Raw genomic sequence first — 25672 nt, 5'->3', positions numbered from 1 at the left:
GGAAGTGCAATATGGGGCAACCATCCTCTGCTTTCACGAACCCGTCCTCCTTACCTTCCTCAGATTTCTTCAGCTACCCATTTAGAGCTGGGTCGACTCTGACTGAGCTTATATAGTAATTCTACTGACCCCGTCCAACACCAAATAACCAGAAACGCCAGGAATCAAACCCGTGCCTTTGAAAAAAGGATTCTCAACCCAGTGCGCCAGCTAATTAGCTAAGACGGCTTTTCTAGCGCTCTTCCTGATACAGAGAGATCCAATACCCTCCCCCCCCCAATAATGTGTTTTCAAATATGAAATATTGCACATTAACTAATTAATCATCCAATGAATCAACTCAGTGAAAGGAAGCATACAAAAAAAGTCTTTGATAGCTGTGGTTTTTATGCAATAAGACTGATTTTTGTCAAGTTGTCACCTTGATGTGTTATCGTCACGACAAGATGTCTCCATGAAAAGCTGTGTCCATTGCTAGATATCCCATGATGGTTTGTCCAAAGGCAATTATCTCTCTCCTTGCTAATTTTTCTTTCATGATTATAAACACCCTTAAATCAATCACGATAGTGAATTGATAGTAAAGGAAATATTTTTTAATATTAGCCGAAACTAAAAAAAAGCGGGTTTGTGTGCTAAAAATACAAAGAAAATGGAAATATATACACCACAGTTTGATTCTTATCTGATCTTAAGAATGTAAATTTGAGTTTTCATAGAACTCCTGAACGGACACTGCAGTCCTCCATGTACAAAAGTAAAAATTTCTAGTTTTTCCCTAGAAGAATACGGCTGCTATTTCTTTTTTTTACCATTTTTGACCCCATTAGAAACAGGTATCGTATAGCATTGAAAGAGGGCTCAGTCAATCGAAATTTAAATTGCTAAGTAGCAAAACTGATATTTAACAAGAAATTTTTAAGCGGAACCAACAAAGTTCCATGCTAGACCATCTTATGCCTAACTACAACAATGATGACCCGAATACAGCCCAAATGCTATTGACAATTATCCTAAATATCAAATAGCAATACTTTAAATCATGTCGTTTTAGATAGTTTAAAATCAAATGAGGGTACAGTTGACCCTAAACTTTTTTGTAGTTCATCCAAAACTAACTTTAAAAAATATTTATCGCATGCTGACTAATGGTCTGTTTAGCACAGGTACCTATCTCCTAATTCTTTGCCTTCACCCGGGAGTGCAATGCAGGGTTTAAAAGCAAATCATCCGACTTTTCGAGTGATATTTCTCCCAAATTTGTTCAGGTACTCATTTAGAACTGGGTCAGGTGTGGCCAAACTTACAGAGGGGCACTGCTGACCCGTTCAAAATAAAATAATCAGTGACACCAGGACTGAAACTTCTTCCCTTCTGGACATAGCATTTAGTCTAGCGTGCCAATTACTCGGCTAGTATGGCTCCAAACTTGCAGCGAACATTAAAAATGACCTGCAAGCTCTTTTTGACTAAGTTAATTCGTTTTAGACTTAATTCTTTTATTTAAAATAGCAAATAGCTCCTTACTAGTAAATGGAAGAAAGCTACTAAATCTTTCTAAACGGAGAAGTTACAACTTTTGACAAGATTTCAACTCTCCGACTTTTGAATTTGCACCAAAGATCCTACAAGTATTCAGTTCAGAGGGATATATCATTCAGTAACCTTATATTTGAAGGAACAAATTTTGACTAAGAGTACAAAATGGATGACGAAACAGCAGCGGCGTCATTAAGAGGGGGGGGGGGGCAAGGCGGGAGCTTGCCCCCCGGTTATTTGTAGAAAAAATAATTAAGTTACTTTAAAACTGTTGTTCGTTATAATTTTCAACTTCGTTCTTTACTTTGGGCAGATAATTTTTTTCTAGTTAATCCATCCTCGTTTTTAATACAGATTAAGCAAAAAAAAAAAAAAAACAAGTTTTTTAACTGCAAGTAATGAGTGACATTAAAACTTAAAACGAACAGAAATTATTCCGTATATGAAAGGGGTCTGCCCCTCATCAACACCTCGCTGTTTACATTAAAGTTTCTTATTGTTTTAAAAAGTAGAGTTGTGAAAAAGAGCCAAACTTTAGCATAAGGAGTGAGGCATTGAGGAGGGACAACCCCTTTCATATAAGGAATAATTTTTTTCGTTTTAAGTTTTAATGTTGCTCCATACTTGCAGTTAAAAAACTTGTTTTTTATATTTAATCTCTGAACGTTTTTTAGTTAATACATGTTTTGGTTTTGGCTCACCGTACATGAATAATTAAAACGAAATTTGCATATTAATTTTTTTTGCTAAATGGCTTTCTCATAGTTTTTATCGGACGATTTTGATAAAAAAAAAGGGCGGGGGAGGAGGCCTAGCTGCTCTCCAGTCTTTGGTTACTTGAAAAGGCAACTAGAACTTTTTATATTTTATGAACTTTTTTATTAGTAATAAATATACGTAACTTACGAATTAACTTACGTAACGAAATTCTATATTTTTATATTTTTATTACGTATAAGAGGGGTTTCTCCCCCTCGTCAATATCTCGCTCATTATACTAAAGCCTAAATTTGGGTCCCAGTTCTTTAAGAACGACCCTGAATCACCAAGGCTGTAGAATAAATAGTTGAAATTACAAAAAATACTTTAGCGTAAGGAGGGAGGTATTGTGGAGGAGATGAACCCCCTTATATACGTAATAATTTTTGTTCGTTTTAGGTTCTACTGCTACTCCTTACTTCAACCTGAAGAAACTTTTGTTTTTTAAATAATGCTTGAAAATTCCACACCCCCTTCGCGGAAATTTTTATCCCTTATGATAAATTCCTCCATGGAAAGATTCTCCCACGTGACCCTCCCTCAACCCCCTTTAACGTGAAAAAGTCCCCCTGAAAACGTTTGTACACGTCCCAATAACCATTGCTATATGTAAACAATGATCAAAGTTTGTAGCTTGCAGCCCCTCCCCCGGGGACTGTGTGGGATTAAGTTGTCCCGAAAGACATAATTATTTAGTTTTTTGACTATGCTGAACAAAATGGCTATGTCAAAGTTTTGATCCAGTGACTTTGAGAAAAATATGAGCGTAGGATCCCCCCTCCAATTTTTTTGGTCGCTTAAAAAGGACACTAGAACTTTTAATTTCCGCTAGAATGAGCCCACCTGCGACATTCTAGAACCACTGGGTCGATAAGATCACCCCTGGGAAAGAAACAAATAGACACGCATCCGTGATGTCTTCTGGGGAAAAAAATCCACATTTTTGTAGATAGGAGCTTGAAAATTCTTCAGTAGGGTTTTCTGATAAACTGGATCTGATGGTGTAATTTTCGTGAAGATTCGTTGACTTTTAGGGGTCGTTTCCCTTGTTTTCTAAAATAGGGCGAATTTACTCAGGCTCGTAACTTTTGATGGGTAGAACCAAAAGTTGATGAAGCCAACATATTTAGAATCAGCGTAAAAATGTGATTCTTTTGATGTAACTATTGGTATCACAATTCCATTTTTTATAGTTTCGGTTATTATTGAGCCGGGTCGCTCCTTACCACAGTTCGTTACCACGAACTGTTTGAAAAACGCGAAAAACAAGGGTTGATTACATTACCTAATATATTCCACAATAATGTTTATACAAATATACTGCCTCCAAACCAGGGTCACCATTTCCTTTTGGGAAATATACAATGATATTGCCAAAAAAAAAACAAACTAAAAGATTAAAAAGAAAACAAAGAAAAAAAAATACTTTTTTTTGTATTTTTTTCGTGTCTTGCTAAACTTGAAAAAAATATTAAGTTACTTTAAAATTGTTGCTCGTTATAAGTTTCAACTTCGTTCTTTACTTTGAGTAGAATTTTTTTTTCTAGTTAATTCATCTTCGTTTTAAATACAGAAAAACGCGAAAAACAGGGGTCGATTATATTTCCTAATATATTCCACACTAATGTTTATACAAATATACCACCTCCAAAACCAGGGTCACTATTTCACTTCGGGAAATATACAATGATATTGCCTAAGAAAATACTACTAAAAGATTAAATAAGAGAACAGAGAAAAGAAAAAAAATACTGTTTTTGTATCTTCTTCGTGTGTTGCTAAACTGAAAAGAAGTACTAAATAAGATAAAAATTCTAGATCTCTAAAGATTATCCTTTTTAAATTTATTATCATATTATATTTACAAAAGTACAACTTTCTTTAAATATATTCATTGGTCATTACTTTGGAATAGAAGTACAATGAATAGTATGTATTTGCCAACTGTGAAATTCTGAAATTAGGCAATCTGTCGCCTAACATATTAAAGTTTTTAAACGAGGACCTCGAAGCTTTATGCGTGATAGGTACTGGAGACCCCCCCCCCCCACTCGAAGCCAAAAATGGTATGTCAATACCTTTGTTAAGATAAAATATACGCTCCTTAACCTCTTTGTCTAATGAAGGATAAGCCATGGAAATCCTAAATGTTACTGACTTTCTTGACACTTCTTACATTGTCAGCGAGTTCTGTGTATATTTACGGTGACAATTGCAATTACTGTGCGTTTTTTAACCCCTCCTCCGCCCAAATATATATTTTATATATACCTGTTAAGGATGAACATAAGGTTATAAGTTTAAGAATAAGTGTAAGATCATGAGACAATGCTTTCTTTAGAGAATCACTGTCTAGCCAAACACGTCTATTTGATAATCAATTTCTTGAAATTGATTAACAACTTCATTGTTAATGGTCAATCATAAATGGTCATAATGGAAAATGGTCAATATGGAAAATGGTCAATCATAGCACCAAGCTCTTGACGGCACCACTTCCCTTGCCACAATTAACATCAGTTTTAAATAGCTATACTGAAATGTCATGAAAACTTCTTACCTTTAGGCTCTGGACTTCAAAGCACAGATTATATACATGCCACAGAATGACCATCTTCTCATTTTTGCATCCCCGTGTGTAGATGGCCTTGAAGGTTTAAATTCCAATGGCTTATATATTTCGGACATTCCTATCCACGATGCCAGAAGAGACGTGATACTTGTGAAGGAACAATCTAGAGCACAGGTACACCTGCTTAACTGCTTAAAATAATAAAACTGTTAAAGAGCTAAAGAAGGTTAAAAAATGACACATTAGGCCACTAGGTTTGCCATTTAGCATTAGGGCTTCCTGTTTAATTATTATTTACCGTTTAGAATTGTCGTTAATTTGACACGGTACTTGTGTATTATTCAGAACACACTCAATAAGTGAAGTTAGGCTCTTTCGCGAAACAAACTACGATGCAGGTACATTTTGTGAGGAAATCCGGTTTCATAGCCGCAAAGACAAAACTCAAAGGCAAAAGGTTAGGTTAGAATTCTAAGTTTTAATTTTACAATTTTCCTAATAAGTATTATATTTTCATCATATTTTGGTTTATTTCATTAGCTTTATCAAAAGTGTAGGCTATATATTTGCGCATTAGCGGGGGTGGGGTGCATTATATCTAATACCTAACTTAATCTAGCCTAACCACCTCTGTATACAAAATATTTAATTAAAATGTGCCTGCATCGTAGTTTCTTTCACGAAAGAGCCTAACTTCACTTATTGGGTGTGTTCTGAATAATAAACATGTACCTTTGACACTATCATAAACTTATAGTCTTCCGATTTTTGTAGCTCCGGTTGAGAAGCCTTTGATTGTCCGAATTCAAATGGCTTTTATATTTCCAGATTCCGAATTCCTTTGAACAGATCTATATCTACCTCGGCCGACTCTGGAGTCCTTTTCTTCAGCTACAGTTTCCTAGCTTTTCTCCGCTCTATTTCTTATCAAAGAAATAACATCTGAATAAGACAGATAGTGACGTGAACTGAAATCTTGTCTGTCACACATTACTGTATTATGAACAACCTAATACTAATTTTAGCAAAGTGGAAAAGGAGATGTTATTTTTCTATGCTTCTTTTTAAAAAGTAAGCTTTAGTTTCATAGGTTTGTATTTATGGTTTTGTTTATATACAATATTGTCATCAATTTATAATGTATTTAATTTATTTTGCAATAAATGTAATTAAATTTGCTCCGGGCACCAACGGCCCTAGGAGTGGCTCCGGATGGAAATGATAATATCGAGATACTGAAAATAAAATTCATTAAGGTTTGTTTTTTATTTATATACAATAAAACTTATTACATTATTTAAAATTATTTTTGCAACTAATTAATTTTGCCCTGGACACCACCAGCCCTAGGAGAGGCTCCGGATGGAAAGGATAACATCAAGGTACTGAAAATAAAATTCATTAAGGTTTGTTTTTTACTTGTTTACCGTAAAACTTAAATGCATTATTTAGAATTAATTTTGTAATTAACTTATTTTGCCCCGGGTACCATCAGCTCTAGGAGTGGCTCTGGATAGAAATAATAGTATCGAGATACTTAAAATAAAATTAAGCTTTGTATTCTATTTATATGCAATCTTCACATTTCTTACAAGTGGTCAAATTGAGGTTCTCAAATTTTAACCTGGTAACTCAGCACAAAAATGGATTTGCTCTTTTGTTTATAATTTTGAGCAAGTAGAAGGAACAGAAAGCTTTCGAGGTACTATTTTTTATAAGTAAGCCCTTTGTTCCTCTGTGGTTAAAATTTTGTAAATAAATGATGATTTAATCATTTGAAACTGTTAAACTAAATTTGATAAGAATCTTTAAAGTTGCTTTGTAAAATGAAGCTTTTCCCGCCTGTTTTAAAGTAATATAACTAGTTTTTGGTGGTCCAGGAATCAATGTCTGGAGCCTCTTTTTTGCTTTTTCCTTCACTGATTTTTTTTTTTCGTATTCGTGATGAATGTAGTGATAGATCTTACTTCGTCATTGAATAGTTTACATTTTTTATAGCTAAATCATAAACTATAGAAATCTTTATTCTTGTGAATTAAGATAGAATTAGAAAGTAAAACAGTTCAAAATAGGGATGATACCTATTTATTGACAGTGAATAGATATAAAATTATTTAACTGGATATTTCGAACCCATACACAGTGTTCATCATCAGCAGTTTTGAGTTTTACTGCTGATGATGAACACTGTATATGTGTTCGAAATATCCAGTAAAATAATTTTATATCTATTCACTGTCAATAAAAAGGTATCATCCCTATTTTGAACTGTTTTACTTTCGTCATGGAAAGGCAGTGTGGTCTTCGAAGTTATCTACGTAGATAGAATTAGATTTGATTAATGTTTGTTTTTGGAAATAGTTATTAAATCCAATAATCAAATCAAAATAGTAATCGAAGTCTGTATGAATGCAGTGTAGTTTTTCTCATTATAGTCGTTTTTTATATTTTTTATTTAAAACTCAACCTTTCGAAAAGAATTCTTGAAGGAAAGTCTTTGCAGGTATCTAATTATAAATACTCCCAAACACGGTAAAATATATGATTCTTTTGACCCAAAGATTGGACCTTGAAAGTCTAGAGCCAATCACACATCAAACATAAAACCGCACCCCATTTTTACAAAATCTTTTTTATAAGCAATTGGCAGTTTTCATCCTCTACATCTTGCTTTAGGCATTGTAAGGCTAATGGCTTCCCAGGAGGCATATTCATTGAACGTTTTCGATTATTTTAAGTAAAATGGGTACTTTTGAATTGTAAAATCAGATGTCCAAGCGAAGGGTTTACGGAGGATAGGTAGCAAAAAGGCACAGGAAGAGGCAAGTTGCCATCCAGTGGTTTTTCACTCCTAGAAAGGGTGCTAGGACTTTCAATTTTTCATGTTGATCAGCCTCCTTTTAATTTAGAGGGGGCACATCAAACCCTGACTTCAAACCAAATCCCAAATATTTTGAAATTCAATATTGAGTCACAGATAGTTATATACCCTGAATCGATGCCGGACAATGTGCAAAAACCGTTTTAATACGTGAGCACCAATAGCCACTAGACAACTAACACCAGCAGCGGAAATTAATGTTAACTGAGGAACGGATATAAATGGCCAATTTGTGTGTCTCAAACACGTTAGGAAACCTTTGCTGGTTGCCTGGAAGAAAAAAAAAGAAAGGATTCGTTGAAATACACGTGGTCTGTGATTTATTGTAAGTCAGGTTGTCCTTGAAGTCTCCCAACGAAAGTAGCTGCCTGTGACAAATTCATTTCTTAGGAAGTTGATTCATAGGTGTCTGAAACAAAACAAAGAAAAGGCTAATGACGTTTTCCAGAGACCCTGTTTAAGCCCGCAATAACCTTTTCTAATACATGCTTCGTGGCTAAGCTACTGAGAAAATAATTGCTAGAAAGAAACCGTAGGAAAAAAAGGCCAACATAATTAAAGCATGTTTTTCCAAGAGTAACTTCGAAATAGAATTGCCTGGCAATTTAAGTGTATTTTTTTTTTAAATTGTCCATCAAAAATAAGGTTTTATTTAAATAAATAAATAAATGAGATAACTGATCATTACCAACCAAATATTTCATAGAGGGGTTTGACTAATTCCATATTCAGCAGTTATTAAAATCCAGTCATAAGAAAATAAATAGAATTATTATTTAATTATTAATTAAAATAACTAATTTTAATTAGCTTTGTTTGTGCTACTTAAATTATTGTAATCTACTGTAACGTTAACAATGAATGAATTGAATTATTAAAACACACAAAAGTATTTGTTAAAGCGAACTTTAACAAATAAAAGCACCGTTCCAACCCCCAGCTGCTTTTGCTATAATTTATAGTAATCGGTTCTACTAAGTTTTTTTAACTTAAAGTAAGGAGCAAAATTAAAACTTAAAACGAACAGAAATTACTTCGTATATGAAAGGGGCTGCTTCCTCACCAACGCCCCGCTCTTTACGCTAAAGTTTGACTCTTTCTCTCAACTCTTCTTTTTAAAACAGTAAAAAACTTTAGCGTAAAGAGCGGAGCGTTGGTGAGGAAGCAGCCCCTTTCATATACGAAGTAATTTCTGTTCGTTTTAAGTTTTAATTTTGCTCCTTACTTTCAGTTAAAAAAAACTTGTTTTTTTTTTTTATTTAATTTCTGAACGTTTTTCAATCAATGCATGTTTTGATTTTGGCTCTCCGCAGAGGAATAATTAAAACGAAATTTGCATATTTTTTTTTCTGCTAAATGGCTTTCTCTTAATTTTGATCGAATGATTTTAAGAAAAAAGAACTTTTTTCTTAGAACTAGAACTTTTAATTTTTTAGGAATCTTTTTTTTTTTGTAAAAGATATACGTAACTTATAAATTAGCTTACGTAAAGAAGTTTTGTATTCTCATGTTTTTATTACATATATGAGGGGGTTCGCCCCCTCGTCAGTGCCTCGCTCTTTACACTAAAGCTGAAATTTTGTCCCAATTCATTAAGAATGACCCCTGAATCACAAAAGCCGTAGAATAAATAGTTGAAATTACTAAAAATACTTTAGCGTAAAGAGCGGGGTATTAGTAGGAGGTGTGCCCCTCATATGGGTAATAATTTCTGTTCGTTTTAAGTTTTAATGCTGCTCTTTACTTCCAGCTGAAAAAGCTTTTTCATATTTATTTTTTCATTGTTTTTTTTTAATAATACCAGTAAATCCAGCGCTCCCTTCATGGAAATTTTCTTCCACCATGACAAATTCCTCGATGGAAAGTTCCCCCAGCCTATCCCCCTATTCTCAACCCCTCCCTCCAACCAAAAATCCTACTGAAAACGCCTGCACACTTCCCAATAACCATTACTATATGTAAGCACTGGTCAAAGTTTGTAACTTGTAGCCCCTCCCACGGGGACTGTGGGGGAGTAAGTCGTCCCCAAAGACATAGTTATAAGGTTTTTCGACTACGCTGAACAAAATGGTTATCTCAAAATTTTGATCCGTTGACTTTGGGAAAATAATTAGCGTGGGAGGGGGCCTTGGTGCCCTCCAATTTTTTTGGTCACTTAAAAAGGACACTAGAACTTTTCATTTCCGTTAGAATGAGCCCTCTTGCAACATTCTAGGACAACTGGGTCGATACGATCACCCCTGGGAAAAAGAAAAAACAAACAAATAAACACGCATCCGTGATCTGCCTTCTGGCAAAAAAATACAAAATTCCACATTTTTGTAGATAGGAGCTTGAAACCTCTTCAGTAGGGTTCCCTGATACGCTGAATCTGATGGTGTGATTTTCGTTAAGATTCTATGACATTTAGGGGGTGTTTCTCCCTATTTTCTAAAATTCTAAATTCTAAAATTCTGAGATAGCCATTTTATTCAGCGTAGTCGAAAAACCTTATAACTATGTCTTTGGGGACGACTTACTCCCCCACAGTCCCCGTGGGAGGGGCTACAAGTTACAAACTTTGACCAGTGCTTACATATAGTAATGGTTATTGGGAAGTGTGCAGGCGTTTTCAGTAGGATTTTTTGGTTGGAGGGAGGGGTTGAGAATAGGGGGATAGGCTGGGGAACTTTCCATCGAGGAATTTGTCATGGTGGAAGGAAATTTCCATGAATGGAGCGCTGGATTTACTGGCATTATTAAAAAAAACAATGAAAAAATAAATATGAAAAAGCTTTTTCAGCTAGAAGTAAAGAGCAGCATTAAAACTTAAAACGAACAGAAATTAATACCCATATGAGGGGCACACCTCCTACTAATACCCCGCTCTTTACGCTAAAGTATTTTTAGTAATTTCAACTATTTATTCTACGGCTTTTGTGATTCAGGGGTCATTCTTAATGAATTGGGACAAAATTTCAGCTTTAGTGTAAAGAGCGAGGTACTGACGATGGGGCGAACCCCCTCATATATGTAATAAAAACATGAGAACACAAAACTTCTTTACGTAAGCTAATTTATAAGTTACGTATATCTTTTACAAAAAAAAAGATTCCTAAAAAACTAAAAGTTCTAGTTGCCTTTATCCTAATTTACCAAAAAATTGGAGAGCAACTAGGCTTCATCCCCCGCTCTTTTTTCTCAAAATCATTCGATCAAAATTAAGAGAAAGCCATTTAGCAAAAAAAAAAAAAAAAAAAATATGCAAATTTTGTTTTAATTATTCTTCTGCGGAGAGCCAAAATCAAAACATGCATTGGTTCAAAAACGTTCAGAAATTAAATAAAAAAAAACAAGTTTTTTTAACTGAAAGTAAGGAGCAAAATTAAAACTTATAACGAACAGAAATTACTTCGTATATGAAAGGGGCTGCTTCCTCACCAACGCTCCGCTCTTTACGCTAAAGTTTTTTACTGTTTTAAAAAGAAGAGTTGAGAGAAAGAGTCAAACTTTAGCGTAAAGAGCGGGGCGTTGGTGAGGAAGCAGCCCCTTTCATATACGAAGTAATTTCTGTTCGTTTTAAGTTTTAATTTTGCTCCTTACTTTCAGTAAAAAAAACTTGTTTTTTTTTATTTAATAGATAGTTGAACCGATTACTATAAATTATAGCAAAAGCAGCTGGGGGTTGGAACGGTGCTTGTATTTGTTAAAGTTCGCTTTAACAAATACTTTTGTGTGTTTTAATAATTCAATTCATTCATTGTTAATGTTACAGTAGATTACAATAATTTAAGTAGCACAAACAAAGCTAATTAAAATTAGTTACTTTAATTAATAATTAAATAATAATTCTATTTATTTTCTTATGACTGGATTTTAATAACCGTTGAATATGGAATTAGTCAAACCCCTCTATGAAATATTTGGTTGGTAATGATCAGTTATCTCATTTATTTATTTATTTAAATAAAACCTTATTTTTGATGGACAATTTAAAAAAAAATACACTTGAATTGCCAGGCAATTCTATTTCGAAGTTACTCTAGGAAAAACGTGCCTTAATTATGTTGGCCTTGCTACGGTTTCTTTCTAGCAATTATTTTCTCAGTAGCTTAGCCATGAAGCATGTATTAGAAAAGGTTATTGCGGGCTTAAACAGGGTCTCTGGAAAACGTCATTAGCCTTTTCTTTGTTTTGTTTCAGACTCCTATGAATCAACTTCCTAAGAAGTGAATTAGTCACAGGCAGCTACTTTCGTTGGGAGACTTCAAGGACAACCTGACTTACAATAAATCACAGACCACGTGTATTTCAACGAATCCTTTCTTTTTTTTCTTCCAGGCAACCAGCAAAGGTTTCCTAACAAGTTTGAGACACGCAAATTGGCCATTTATATCCGTTCCTCGGTTAACATTAATTTCCGCTGCTGGTGTTAGTTGTCTAGAGGCTATTGGTGCTCACGTATTAAAACGGTTTTTGCACATTGTCCGGCATCGATTCAGGGAATAAAACTATCTGTGACTCAATATTGAATTTCAAAATATTTGGGATTTGGTTTGAAGTCAGGGTTTGATGTGCCCCCTCTAAATTAAAAGGAGGCTGATCAACATGAAAAATTGAAAGTCCTAGCACCCTTTCTAGGAGTGAAAAACCACTGGATGGCAACCTGCCTCTTCCTGTGCCTTTTTGCTACCTATCCTCCGTAAACCCTTCGCTTGGACATCTGATTTTACAATTCAAAAGTACCCATTTTACTTAAAATAATCGAAAACGTTCAATGAATATGCCTCCTGGGAAGCCATTAGCCTTACAATGCCTAAAGCAAGCTGTAAAGGATGAAAACTGCCAATTGCTTATAAAAAAGATTTTATAAAAATGGGGTGCGGTTTTATGTTTGATGTGTCATTGGCTCTAGACTTTCAAGGTCCAATCTTTGGGTCAAAAGAATCATATATTTTACCGTGTTTGGGAGTATTTACAATTAGATACCTGCAAAGACTTTCCTTCAAGAATTCTTTTGGAAAGGTTGAGTTTTAAATAAAAAATATAAAAAAAAACGACTATAATGAGAAAAACTACATTGCATTCATAAAGACTTCTATTACTGAAGATAAAAAATAAGAGTTTCCACCAAGCAACCTAAGACCAACTCAGTAACACAAGCTCCTCCTCCATCTCAACCTTATAAAGGACCCCTCTTTAAACCTTCGCAAGAAGTTCCTATTTCCTCTAAATTTTTCCTTACAACATCCTTCTACTCCATTCGGGGACGACTTGCTTTTTGTTTGGCCATAGATGGTTGACCGATAAAGACAATCTTTGGCAATATCCTATCTTTTATCTGCAGAGCATGTCTTAGCCGTCTCAACCTTTTTCTTAATAGCCCCAGAAAGCGGAATTTGAATCATGTTTTTCACATAGCTTACTATTAGAGATACAGTCAGTAATATGGGTTCAAACCCAAAATATCTGTAGACAATTTCTCTGGAAAAAAATGGAAAAAACCACAATTCAAAGCCATACTGTAGCTTCCACAATTCAAAGCCATAATATTCTCTTTTTGGTTAACATATATTTCTTCCTATTCTTCCCAAATTTTTTCAACCATCAAAAAACACCCCAGGCCTTGGCTATTCAACTTTTGACATCTTCACTGTACCCACCGCCTTTACTCTTAATACTACCTAGGTAAGTGAAGCTGTCCGCTCGATCGATCTTCTCGCTACCAGCAACACCCGCTCACCATCATTTATGCCTGATTTCGGCGACAAAGCCTTCTTAACATTGATTTTTTAACCTTTTCTTGCACCCTGGACTCTCAGACTCCAAAAATTCATTTTTTTTTCTAATATTTTCATCTAGGATGCTTTAATCATTAGCATAGTCTAAATCTAGGAGATTTTACTTGCGTAATTAATTCCGTGTTCTCCCATTGACTTTCCTGTGCTTTTTAGGACAGTATTCATCTTTCCTGTGCTTCTTAGGACAAAGTCCATCAAAATGTTACATATGAATAGGGATAAAACGCAACCCTGCTTAATTCCTGATTCAATAAGAAACCCGCTATTAACCTCATTTCCTATATTAACTGCAGGACTGTTATTCTTTTATATAACACTAACCACTTGAATGTAAACACTGGTAAAGGATGGGGTATGTACCAGGGTACATACCCTGTTTTTAACCTTACAAGGATCGGACCATTGATAAAACTCTTCATTCAGCTGAGTCAGACGGTTACTCTTAATCTATAAGACTGAGGATTAAAAGGAAATGATGTCTCAGACACTTGACGATTATTAATTTAAGAGTGTTTCAAGATTATCGCACTAACTACTAATCATACAAAATTAAAATTAATACATGATAAAACTTATTTCAAAGTCGAACATTTGAAATAAAATGTTTTATCAACGGCAAATAGCATTCTAGAATCCACAGAATGTCCATAAAAACTTGTCTGTTTGCCATCTTCTCACCACAATTAGGGTCAGCTATGCCAACCTCACTCCCAGAAATATTTTCAAAAAGAAAAATATTTTCTGGAGGTAAGTTCACTTTCAGAAATATTGTCAGTTATATTTCGTAAATGCATATTATAGAGACAAATAATTGCTGATTAGAATATTTGTGGCCAGTGGTACAAAGACCAAACTCGTTGGTTTCTTAAAGACATCCATATAACACATTTCACATTCAATAATATCAAGTTTGTTAATTTTAATTTGATAATATCAAAATCAGATTTAGAATTAGTAAAAGCATTCTATCCAAAGGCTTTGACTCAACAAAGTTCATAACAGAAAAAACTGCTTCGTTATTTTCATTGGTAATTGGTAAACTTAGCAATGACAGAACCCACTTTGCCAAATCCTGAACGACTGGCTTTCCAATAGAGTCAAAAAACTGAGGCACGTGAAGCTCGCTACCGCATTGTTTACTCCAGCCAACCTCCAATAGGGATCACGAAGGTCAAATCTCGAAGGATTTTGCGCTGTAACTAACCACTCTAACTTGTCAAAAAGAAGAAAAAATTGCATTTGAACGTTGGTAAAACATTTTCACTCTCTGAAAATTGTGTGATATCAGTTTTAAGGAAATAATACGTAATTTATGCAACACTGCAGTTGCTGTTGCACATTTCAAGTGAAGTTTTTGTACCGTATCAGGGATCTATTTCTTTGACAAAGTGGATTTCTTTTCTCAGCGTGAGGGGTAACAGTTTAAGGGGCAAAACTTAAGGATTAATTAGCTCATACATCGGGCTTTAAGATTCTCTCCATAGAGTGCTTACGCTAAATCACTTTTAAGTTTCTGAGAGCATAAATTCTAGAGCTATTAGACAATTCCCCAATGGTGAACGATGCACATTATTCCATATTTGAAAGTCTTTAGGCTGCTTAAACCATCTACTTTCAATACGGATTTTAGTGAAGCAAATGAACTTTGGAACATGATGGCTGTGGTTGAACGTGTTATTACTATCAAACAGTTCATGGTAACGAACTGTAATAGGTGGAAACATCCCCTAAAGGTCATGGAATCTTAATGAAAATAACACCATCAGGTTCAGCGTATCAGAGAATCCTAGTGTAGAAGTTTCAAGCTCCTATCTACAAAAATGTGGAATTTTGTATTTTTTTTTGCCAGAAGACAGATCACGGATGCGTGTTTATGTGTTGTTGTTTTTTTTTTTTTTGTTTTTTTTTTTGCTTTTTTCCCCAGGGGTGATGGTAACGACCCATTTGTCCTAGAACGTCGCAAAAGGGCTCATTATAACGAAAATTAAAAGTTCTAGTGCCCTTTTTAAGTGACCAAAAAAATTGGTCACAAGTCAAGGGTGGGTTGGGGAGGGTGGGGGTGGGTCGGGTTTAGGAGGGAGGATCTTTCCATGGAGGAATTCATCGTGAGGGAAGAGAATTTCCATGAAGGAGGTGCAGGATTTTCTAGCATTATTAAAAAAAAAAAACAATGAGAAAATAAATACTTTGTTTTCAACAAGAAGTAATGAGCAGCATTAAAACTTAAAACGAACATAATATATTACGTATATAAGGGGGTTTGTCTGCTCCACAATACCTTTCTATTTACGCTAAAGTATTTTTAGTAGTTTCAACTATTTATTCTAAGGCCTTTGTGATTCGAGGTTTATTCTTACAGATTTGGGACAAAATTCAAGCTTTAGCATAAAGAGCGAGGTATTGACGAAATTTAGATTTCATTTTATTTATTCATGTGCGGTTAGCCAAAATCAAAACATGCATTAATTCAAAAACTTTCCAAAATTAAATAAAAAACCACATTTATTTAACTGCAAGTAAGGAGCCACATTAAAACTTAAGACGAACAGAAATTATTCCGTATATGAAAGGGGCTGTCCCTTCCTAAACGCCTCGATTTTTATGCTAAAGTTTTTTTTATTGTTTTAAAAAGTAGAGTTATGACAAAGAGTCAAACTTTAGCGTAAAGAACGCAGCGTTGAGGAGCGGACACCCTTTTCATATACGGAATAATTTCTGTTCGTTTTAAGTTTTAACGTCGCTCCTTACTTGCAGTTACAAAAACTTGTGTTTTTTTTTGTATTTAATTCCTAATTCAGCACAGAAAGTTTTTACACTTTAAGATATAATATCATGTGGATATAGCGAGACATTTTTATGTCTCGTTAATGTCTTAGAATTAACCCCCCCCAACTAACCCAAAGAGATAATTAATAACGAAATAACGAGTAAAGAGAAACAAAATAGCGAGTGGAAATGACGAGACTTTTTTATGTCTTGTTTATTCTCAGAATTACCCCCCCCCCAACTACCCCAAAGAGATAAATAATAACGAAATAACGAGTAACGAGTGACGAAATAACGAGTGGAAATAACGAGACATTTTTATGTCTTGTTTATGTCTCAGAATCAACCCCCTCCCCCCAACTACCCCAAATATACATATATATATATATACATGTTTATATATATATATATATATAAATATACAAATATATATATATATATATACACACACACATATATATATATATATATATATATATATATATATATATATATATATATATATATATATATATATATAGCTCTTATCCTGCATCATAACTAAGAAGTTATTTCTTATATCTTGATCTAAAATTAAAGGCTAACAAAAATATTCGTAGAATAATTTTTGACTTCACTTGCTATGGTTACCAAAGTCTCCAAATGAAAGGCTCAAACAACAATGCAGGATATTTCATTGTCCAGAAAATCTAGACTTCAAAAGCCAAACAAACCCTAATTTTTTTAAAAATTGTCTTCGATGTTTTTTAATTGAATTGATCAATTTAGCTTATGAACCTCAGTTTTGTAGATTATGAGCAAGCGCTTGATTCACCTGAAAGAAGAGATTTAACAAAGGAAAAATAATTGTTTGGTATAACCAGACTAACACATTAAAGTGACAAGTGTTAGTTAGGAGAATAAAACTGCTGCGGATAAGGTAGGAAATGGGGTTAGCAACTGGTTCTGTATTAAATCAGAAGTTGAGCAGGGTTATGTTCTATCCCCCTTTATATGGATCATTTTGATGAGCTTTGGTTTAAGCAGCATAGAAAAGGTAATAGGAGAGCACGGAATCAAAAGGGGAAGTAAAACTTTCCCGAACTTAGATTATGCTGATGATCTAGCATCCTAGATGAGACTGTGAGCAAAATAAATGAACTTCTAGAAGTTTTCCCAGTTCAAGGTGCTAAAATAGGTTTGAAATTAATGTTAAGAAAACTAAGTTGCTTAGACTAGAAATAAGTGACGATGAAAAGGTGACGTTGGATAACGAAAAGATTGATTAAATGGAGAGCTTCCCTTACTTTGGTAGTATTATTATTGTTAGTTCAGTGAAGATCTTAAAAGTAGAATAGCAAAGGCCCAGAGTATTTTTTCATAATTGATAAAAGTTTGGAAGAATCGGAAGATGTGTCTGCGAGCCAAGATTTGAATATTGGAAGCTACAGTGATGATAGTGGTCAAATATGGCTAGGAAGCGTGGGCGCTGAAAGACGGAGGAATATTTACTAGATGTTTTCCGGAGAAACTGACTACGGATCGTATTGGGTACCTGACTGACTGACCTTATTTCAAAGAGTAGGCTGTACTAAAAATGTGGTTCCATTTTCTCCTCCTAGGGCCATAACAAGGGAAAGGTTGAGATGGCAAGGATTCTGAAGATGAAGGATGATAAATCGCCAAAGATTGTCCTTTTTGGCCAGCGGTCTAAGGCTAAATGGAAAGCAGGTCATTTTCAGTTGGGGCGGGATGAAGTCGTAAGGGCAAATGGGAACTTCCTAGGACGGTTTAGAGGGAGGATTTGCATAGAATGGAATGAAGAATGAGTGTGGGTAGCTGTGTTGGCCTCAGGCGGGTCTGTGCTGCGGCTAGTTGTTAGTAGTAGTAATAATAATTATTAAAAATGTACTAAAAATAATTTGAGATATCAAATTACAGATAACTAATGCATAGTAATTGAAATTCTAATTAATTGATTGCTTACCACTTGTAAAACTGATCAATATAATATTAATTTGAATTATGAAATAATATCGTCCATCTAATGTTTGCAAAATCTTCCCAAGTAAAAATAATTATGTATTAAGTTCATTCCAAAAAAAACTGTTTTTTCAAGGGCAAAAAAAGGAAATAAGTGCATCAAATCGTGGGTATTAGGGGATGAAACCACCCCACGACACTTAAGTGCTACAAAAAGCAAAAAATACCACTTACGCTTTAAAGAATATTTTGTACTATAGCGTCTATGCTTAAGGGAAGAAAAAATCAGAGTTTATGATTTAATCAATATTAATCAAGTTAAGATTCTCTGGGCAAAATATGGACCTAATGACCTAAAACTCTTTAGGGCCATATGGACCTAAAAAACTATGGGTTATCGTTTTTGAATAGGAGATAGTAAATACCTCTTAATACTAAATGAATCAACTGAGACATAAAAATGTCTCGATATTTCCACTCGTTATTTCGTTATTCGTTACTCGGTATTTCGTTATTATTTATCTCTTTGGGGTAGTTGGGGGAGGGGGGTTAATTCTGAGACATAAACGAGACATAAAAATGTCTCGTTATTTAAACTCGTTATTTCGTTACTCGTTACTCATTATTTCGTTATTATTTATCTTTTTGGGGTATTTGGGGGGGGGCAGGGGTTAATTATGAGACATAAACGAGACATAAAAATGTCTCATTATTTCCACTCGTTATTTCGTTACTCGCTATTTGGTTATTATTTATCTATTTGGGGTAGTTGGGGGGGGGTGTTAATTCTGAGACATTAACGAGACATAAAAATGTCTCGTTATTTCGTTACTCGTTATTTCGTTATTATTTATATCTTTGGGGTAGTTGGGGGGGGTTAATTCTGAAACATAAACGAGACATAAAAAAGTCTCGTTATTTCCACTCGTTATTTCGTTACTCGTTATTTCGTTATTATTTATCTCTTTGGGGGGGGAGGTTAATTCTGAGACATAAACGAGACATAAAAATGTCTCGTTATTTCCACTCGTTATTTCGTTACTCGTTACTCGTTATTTCGTTATTAATTATCTCTTTGGGGTAGCTGGGAGGGGGGTTAATTCTGAGACATAGACGACACATAAAAATGTCTTGTTATTTCCACTTGTTATTTCATCACTCGTTACTCGTTATTTCATTATTATTTATCCCTTTGGGGTAGTTGGGGGGAGGGGTAATTATGAGACATAAACTAGACATAAAAATGTCTCGTTATTTCCACTCGTTATTTTGTTACTCGTTACTCGTTATTTCATTATTATTTATCTCTTTGGGGTAGTTAGGGGGGAGGGGTTGATTCTGAGACATAAACAAGACATAAAAATGTCTCGTTATTTCCACTCGTTATTTCGTTACTCGTTATTTCGTTATTATTTATCTCTTTGGGGTAGTTGGGGGGGGGGTAATTCTGAGAATAAACAAGACATAAAAAAGTCTCGTCATTTCCACTCGTTATTTCGTTTCTCTTTACTCGTTATTTCGTTATTACTTATTTCTTTGGGTTAGTTGGGGGGGGGGGCGGTAAATTCTAAGACATAAACGAGACATAAAAATGTCTCGCTATATCCACATGATATTATATCTTAAAGTGTAAAAACATTCTGTGCTGAATTAGGAATTAAATACAAAAAAACACAAGTTTTTGTAACTGCAAGTAAGGAGCGACATCAAAACTTAAAACGAACAGAAATTATTCCGTATATGAAAAGGGTGTCCACTCCTCAACGCTGCGTTCTTTACGCTAAAGTTTGACTCTTTGTCATAACTCTACTTTTTAAAACAATAAAAACACTATAGCATAAAAATCGAGGCGTTTATGTGGCTCCTTACTCGCAGTTAAATACAAGTGTTTTTTTTATTTAATTTCGGAAAGTTTTTGAATTAATACATGTTTTGATTTTGGCTAACCGCACATGAATAACTAAAATGGAATCTAAATTTCGTCAATACCTCGCTCTTTATGCTAAAGCTTGAATTTTGTCCCAAATCTTTAAGAATAAACCTCGAATCACAAAGGCCTTAGAATAAATAGTTGAAACTACTAAAAATACTTTAGCGTAAATAGAAAGGTATTGTGGAGCAGACAAACCCCCTTATATACGTAATATATTATGTTCGTTTTAAGTTTTAATGCTGCTCATTACTTCTTGTTGAAAACAAAGTATTTATTTTCTCATTGTTTTTTTTTAAATAATGCTAGAAAATCCTACACCTCCTTCGTGGAAATTCTCTTCCCTCATGATAAATTCCTCCATGGAAAGATCCTCCCTCGTAAACCCGACCCACCCCACCCCACCCTCCCCGACCCACCCCCACTCCAACGTGAAAAAGTCCCTCCAAAAACGTCTATACACTTCGTAATAACCATTATTAAATGGAAACAATGGTCCAAGTTTGTAATTTGCAGCCCCTCCCCCCGGGACTGTGGGGTATTATGTCATCCCCAAAGACATAATTATTTGGTTTTTGACTAAGTTGAACAGAATGGCTATTTCAAAATTTTGATCTGGAAACTCTGGGGAAAATTTGCGTTTGAGGGGGCCTAGATGCCTTCCAATTTTTTTGGTCACTTAAAAAGGGCACTAGAACTTTTAATTTTCGTTATAATGAGCCCTTTTGCGACGTTCTGGGACAAATGGGTCGTTACCGTCACCCCTGGGGAAAAAAGCAAAAAAAAAACAACGAAAAAACAACAATAAATAAACACGCATCCGTGATCTGTCTTCTGGCAAAAAAAAATACAAAATTCCACATTTTTGTAGATAGGAGCTTGAAACTTCTACACTAGGATTCTCTGATACGCTGAACCTGATGGTGTTATTTTCATTAAGATTCCATGACATTTAGGGGATGTTTCCACCTATTACAGTTCGTTACCATGAACTGTTTGATAGTAATAACACGTTCAACCACAGCCATCATGTTCCAAAGTCCATTTGCTTCACTAAAATCCTTATTGAAAGTAAATGGTTTAAGCAACCTTCTGACTTTCAAATATGGAATAATGTGCATCGTTCACCATTGGGGAGTTGTCTAATAGCTCTAGAATTTATGCTCTCAGAAACTTAAAAGTGATTTAGCGTAAGCACTCTATGGAGAGAATCTGAAAGCCCGATGTATGAGCAAAAATTAATCCTTAAGTTTTGCCCCTTAAACTGTTACCCCTCACGCTGAGAAAAGAAATCCACTTTGTCAAAGAAATAGATCCCTGATACGGTGCAAAAACTTCACTTGAAATGTGCAACAGCAACTGCAGTGTTGCATAAATTACGTATTATTTCATTAAAACTGATATCACACAATTTTCAGAGAGTGAAAATGTTTTACCAACGTTCAAATGCAATTTTTTCTTCTTTTTGACAAGTTAGAGTGGTTAGTTACAGCGCAAAATCCTTCGAGATTTGACCTTCGTGATCCCTATTGGAGATTGGCTGGAGTAAACAATGCGGTAGAGAGCTTCACGTGCCTCAGTTTTTTGACTCTATTGGAAAGCCAGTCTTTCAGGATTTGGCAAAGTGGGTTCTGTCATTGCTAAGTTTACCAATTACCAATGAAAATAACGAAGCAGTTTTTTCTGTTATGAACTTTGTTGAGTCAAAGCCTTTGAATAGAATGCTTTTACCAATTCTAAATCTGATTTTGATATTATCAAATTAAAATTATCAAACTTGATATTATTGAATGTGAATTGTGTTATATGGATGTCTTTAAGAAACCAACGAGTTTGGTCTTTGTACCACTGGCCACAAATATTCTAATCAGCAATTATTTGTCTCTATAATATGTATTTACCAAATATAACTGACAATATTTCTGAAAGTGAACTTACCTCCAGAAAATATTTTTCTTTTTGAAAATATTTCTGGGAGTGAGGTTGGCATAGCTGACCCTAATTGTGGTGAGAAGATGGCAAACAGACAAGTTTTTATGGACATTCTGTGGATTCTAGAATGCTATTTGCCTTTGATAAAACATTTTATTTCAAATGTTCGACTTTGAAATAAGTTTTATCATGTATTAATTTTAATTTTGTATGATTAGTACTCAGTGCGATAATCTTGAAACGCTCTTAAATTAATAATCGTCAAGTGTCTGAGACATCATTTCCTTTTAATCCTCAGTCTTATAGATTAAGAGCAACCCGTCTGACTCAGCTGAATGAAGAGTTTTATCAATGGTCCAATCCTTGTAAGGTTAAAAACAGGGTATGTACCCTGGTACATACCAGGTCCTGTACCGGGTATTTACATTCAAGTGGTTAGTGTTATATAAAAGAATAACATTGCTGCAGTTAATTTAGGAAATGAGGTTAATAGCGGGTTTCTTATTGAATCAGGAATTAAGCAGGGTTACGTTTTATCCCTATTCATATGTAACATTTTGATGGACTTTGTCCTAAGAAGCACAGGAAAGATGGATACTGTCCTAAAAAGCACAGGAAAGTCAATGGGAGAACACGGAATTAATTACGCAAGTAAAATCTCCTAGATTTAGACTATGCTAATGATTAAAGCATCCTAGATGAAAGTATTAGAAAAAAAATGAATTTTTGGAGTCTGAGAGTTCAGGGTACAAGAAAAGGTTAAAAAATCAATGTTAAGAAGGCTTTGTCGCCGAAATCAGGTATAAATGATGGTGAGCGGGTGTTGCTGGTAGCGAGAAGATCGATCGAGCGGACAGCTTCACTTACCTAGGTAGTATTAATAGTAAAGGCGGTGGGTACAGTGAAGATGTCAAAAGTTGAATAGCCATGGCCTGGGGTGTTTTTTGATGGTTGAAAAAATTTGGAAGAATAGGAAGAAATATATGTTAACCAAAAAGAGAATATTGGAAGCTACAGTATGGCTTTGAATTGTGTTTTTTTCCATTTTTTCCAGAGAAATTGTCTACAGATATTTTGGGTTTGAACCCATATTACTGACTGTATCTCTAATAGTAAGCTGTGTGAAAAACATGATTCAATTCCGCTTTCTGGGGCTATTAAGAAAAAGGTTGAGACGGCTAAGACATGCTCTGCAGATAAAAGATAGGAAATTGCCAAAGATTGTCTTTATCGGTCAACCATCTATGGCCAAACAAAAAGCAAGTCGTCCCCGAATGGAGTAGAAGGATGTTGTAAGGAAAAATTTAGAGGAAATAGGAACTTCTTGGGAAGGTTGAGATGGAGGAGGAGCTTGTGTTACTGAGTTGGTCTTAGGTTGCTTGGTGGAAACTCTTATTTTTTATCTTCACTAAGAAGTTGAAGGAAATATCCTTGTCCTTTTCATCTGTATCTTCATGAATTGGAATCTCCAGCGGCCTCTTTTCGGACAATTTATTTTTTACTTTAATTGTTCTTTTTTTTATTTTAAATTCGTACGATCAATTTTTGTGCATTTAACTTAATTAGCGAATTGTAATTCGCTTTTGTCAATCGCTCTTAGGTTTTCCTTGTCAAAAATAGAGGAAAGTAGAAAAAAAACTTCATTACAGAAAAACAACCGATGCCAAAATAAACTTTTGTAAATTTTTGTAAATTTCTTAAATAAGAATATTTCATAAATTATCATATTTTAGTGTCATACTTGCAATCTGAAATACAAGTAAATTTAAAACATAAACAAAATAGTGTTCGAGAGAAATTAAGCTTTTTTTCGGCTTAAAAACAAGAATATGTGACTTCAATGAGCTTTACATGATTTAGTGACATTTCTTTTTCTTTAATTTTCTGAAAACAAGAAATCAACCAAATAATCATTATATAGCATTGCTCCTAGCAAAATTCTGTCAATTATTTTTTTATTTAGAATTGAAATTTACAAAGAAAACTCTTATAACGAACAAATCATTATTTATATTTAAACATTAAAATTGCTAAGAAATGTCATAAGGCTTATTGTGTAAATCTCAGGACAAGACAAAAAAAGATTGAAAATGTGCTTTCGAAATCAGCCCAAATATTTGTATTAGAAGCACAAAAAAGAGTTTTGCGAACACGCAACCTGCTCCAATGTACAAAAATTTCTAAATATGATTTATTGGAGAATAACGAAAAGTCAATAATTGATCAAAATCACCTTGTATCCAAAACACACATAATGGTATCTGAGAAAAAAACACCAAAAAATTAAACAAGGCATCAGTAAAACCTTCGATAAAATATAATATTATGCATTTTAAAATAATCATATGATCATTAAAATTATTCATGAATTTGGGCTGAAAAGGGTCCCGGAATAGATGGTAAAAAAGCTAGTTTTTTTTTTAAGAAATGTTGAATGATTAATTATTATGTCAGTCTTAGCTGAATTCTTATGAAATGAGGATGCTCAGGCTCATTTAATTCATTTTTATGGGGGGTGGGCTTATTTGTTAGGAGCTTTTTGATTGTGATTTAAATTTGTTTTTATGTTTCTTTGTTGTTACTTTTTCTTTCTTCTATTTTGCTTAGCTCTACTGCTAGTCATATAGCTGAAAAATTTGCTTAGGTTTTACCTTAGTTTCTATCTTCGTTAAAAGTCTCACGGTTCACATTAGTTTTTATTTCTAGGGTGACGAAATGTATTTATATTTTGTATCATATTTTCGTAATATATTTATATTGTATTTACTAAATATGTAAACATTTCGGTAGGACGGTCTAAAAAGAAGGATGGATAAGTTAAGAAGAAGTGTTGAGGAGGCAAGTACTGCTGTTGACGAAGAGAGGAGGAAAAACGTCAGTCTCTTGCATATGATATTCCCACCAGACATAGCAAGGACCCTTTGGCAAGGTAGACTTTATGGTTTCATTTTTTGTTAATTCTTGTTACTCCAATTTTGGAGCTATGCACTTTGGCCATACGACATGGGTAATATGAAAGGGCAACATATGAAATCTTGTTGCCGAAATATTTTGTGCTTAAAACAAAAAAGCCAGATTAATACGCATAGCTCTGCAGGGATTGTAGGGGAGCAAGATGGAGGCAAGTGCTGCTGCTAGTAAAGAGAGAATATAAACACCAGTCTGGTGCATTACCTTCTCTTTAGAAATAGCAGTACCCATAGTGCTTAAGTTCTGCAAACAGGGGGGTGCCGACACTTTTGTATGTGATTAGAGTCGATTAAGGCAGCACTTAAATATTGGCAACACCTCACTTCCTTCGGAATTTATTCCAATTGCGAGTTTCATCAAAGTTATGAACTTCAACCGAATTTAAATTCCATTCAAAGCTACTCCTTCGCACCGTTATTAAGCTCTGCAAACAGGAGGGGGGGCATATTTGTATGTGATTAGAGTCGATTATGGCAGCACTTAAATATTGGCAACACCTCACTTCTTTCGGAATTTATTCCAATTACGAGTTTCATCAAAGTTATGAATCTCAAATTTAAATTCCATTCAAAGCTGCTTCT

The 25672-nt window shown here is 34.4% G+C and overlaps 1 protein-coding gene across 3 annotated transcripts in view; it reads left to right on the top strand.

Annotated features, from left to right (window-relative positions):
• LOC136038492 (head-specific guanylate cyclase-like) overlaps window positions 1–25672 on the top strand; it is a 224074-nt gene that overhangs the window by 53760 nt on the left and 144642 nt on the right. For 2 of the 3 annotated variants that reach the window (XM_065721578.1, XM_065721577.1), the window contains exons 5-6: window positions 4865–5044; window positions 24912–25050. In XM_065721578.1, coding sequence (XP_065577650.1) covers window positions 4865–5044; window positions 24912–25050 — 319 coding nt within the window. The remainder of the gene's footprint in view (window positions 1–4864; window positions 5045–24911; window positions 25051–25672) is intronic. The other variant, XM_065721579.1, reaches the window with a different exon arrangement.

This window comes from Artemia franciscana, chromosome 18, assembly GCF_032884065.1.
Source record: "Artemia franciscana chromosome 18, ASM3288406v1, whole genome shotgun sequence".
In the NCBI taxonomy this organism is placed as follows: Eukaryota; Metazoa; Arthropoda; class Branchiopoda; order Anostraca; family Artemiidae; genus Artemia; species Artemia franciscana.
The sequence above is the reverse complement of the archived record's forward strand: the minus strand, read 5'-3'. Positions and strand labels throughout refer to the sequence as shown.